The following is a 1,952-nucleotide window of genomic DNA, read 5'->3' as shown; positions in this document are numbered from 1 at the left end:
TTCTGATTCTAATTATAAGGGGGAGCATGTTAAAGCCCGTTGGAAGAGATGTGCCTTCAAGGACTTCCTAAATTATGGGAAATTGACATCTGTGTCTGTTCTTCTGTGCTCTCATATTGGAATACACACGGTAGTCACCAAGAGTGCTTCACTCTATCCTTGCTAATTACCAGATGCTAGAGATCTGAAGTGGGAAAAATGAAAAATTAAGACTGAGTTTATTGATATCTGAGTATGTATTCGATAGAAAATAGAGAAGATATGAGTGTGAAACATTTTCTGTCTAAGGAGGCATACTGCAGTTGGTCTATATATAAAATACTCTCATTGTTAATTCCAGATACATTTCAAAATGGAGAGAGGAAACACGAGTGTTGTCAAAGAATTTATCTTCCTGGGCTTTTCCAGTTATCCAGATCAACAGCTTATTCTATTTTTTGTCTTCCTTGTTGTATATATCCTCATCTTGATCGGAAATCTGACAATCTTCATTGTTATAGTAACGGATTCTAGACTTCACACACCCATGTACTTCTTTCTGAGCATCCTGGCCTTGGTGGACATCTGTTTCACATCTTTAATAGTTCCCAAGCTGTTGGTGGACCTATGGTCAGTGACAAAAGCCATTTCCTTCCCTTTGTGCATCACCCAGTTGCATTTTTTTATAGCGTTCACCAACATGGACAGTTTCCTTTTGGGTATCATGGGGTTTGACCGATTCATGGCAATTTGTCACCCTCTGCATTATCCACGGGTGATGAGGAAAACGGTTTGTATGGCACTGCTGCTCTGTGCCTGGGTGATTGTCTCACTTCATGCATTAGTGCACAGTGTCTTGGCCTCCAAGTTACTCTATTGTGATGCAAAGGAAATGCACCACTACTTCTGTGATCTCCCACCTCTTCTGAAGCTATCGTGCTCAGACACATCCATTAACGAGCTTGTACTCTTCACCGAGACAACTGTAATTTTGCTAACCCCACTGTTGTGTAATCTTATTTCCTATGTTCTAATTGCCGTAGTGATTGTGAAAATCAAGTCCTCTGATGGAAGAAAGAAAGCATTTTCCACCTGTTTTTCCCACCTCACCTGTGTGGTCCTGAATTATGGACCAGTGCTTTTTACATACATTCGGCCATCGTCAGCCTACTCCCCGGAGAAGGACATGGGCATAAGTGTAATATACACCATGGTGATCCCAATGCTCAACCCATTTGTTTACAGTGTCAGAAATAATGATGTGAAAGAGGCGTTGAGAAAACTGGGGAAAGGATTCCAGGGACAGCAATGAATTTGGATGAAAATATAATGGAATCATTTACATTTGAATTATTTGTTTAATGTTTACAGAAATCAATACAAGGTATAGAAAGATTAATAAACCACGTTCACATCCAAAAAAAGGTCGTTGAATGGTTGCTTGTAAGCTTATTAATCCATCTGGAGTATATTTATCAATTAATATTAAATAGTTGAATGTCTCTGCACAACCTACGTGAGGTACTATTGTCTGTCTTTTTTATTAAGTCCACTGTAAATCAAGATTGTAAATTATATTTAGCAAAGAAAAATATATATTTTAAAAACAAAATCCCCCTGTATTAGCCCAAAAGTGCTTGCAGGCACACCCTGTACTTTCATTCTCTCCTTGTTCCTAGTATTGACATAAGGTCCTTTATGTTAGGCAACGTTCATCAGATCTTGTTAATCTCCTTTCCAACATCATGCGCTGAGATGCTTCTTAATGTAAATTCTACTTCTACTATTGTCTTCTACAAACCATCAGAAGAGCAATGCATCCTCAGGTGATCCTTTTAACATGGAGAGAAAATCTGACTAGTTCCTTTAGAGTTTCAAGAAGCTTCACTTCCCCTTCCATGCTCTAAAGGTTTATTTAGGCAATTATTTTTATGTCATTTATGTCATAGATTGATCAAAGTAGCTGTCAATCC

At 38.4% G+C, this 1,952-nt stretch overlaps 1 protein-coding gene across 1 annotated transcript; it reads left to right on the top strand.

The window, feature by feature from the left end:
- The first annotated feature begins 352 nt into the window (after positions 1-352).
- LOC138267066 (olfactory receptor 1f45-like) lies at positions 353-1,291 on the top strand. Its single transcript, XM_069215913.1, has one exon. The coding sequence runs from the start codon at positions 353-355 to the stop codon at positions 1,289-1,291; it is 939 nt and encodes a 312-aa protein (XP_069072014.1).
- Positions 1,292-1,952: the final 661 nt, after the last annotated feature.

This window comes from Pleurodeles waltl, chromosome 12, assembly GCF_031143425.1.
Source record: "Pleurodeles waltl isolate 20211129_DDA chromosome 12, aPleWal1.hap1.20221129, whole genome shotgun sequence".
In the NCBI taxonomy this organism is placed as follows: Eukaryota; Metazoa; Chordata; class Amphibia; order Caudata; family Salamandridae; genus Pleurodeles; species Pleurodeles waltl.
This window is presented reverse-complemented; position numbering and strand designations above follow the sequence as displayed.

Excerpts from the sequence above, each read along its gene's own strand:
- LOC138267066 (XM_069215913.1), top strand. The coding sequence starts at position 353 with ATGGAGAGAGGAAACACGAGTGTTGTCAAAGAATTTATCTTCCTGGGC.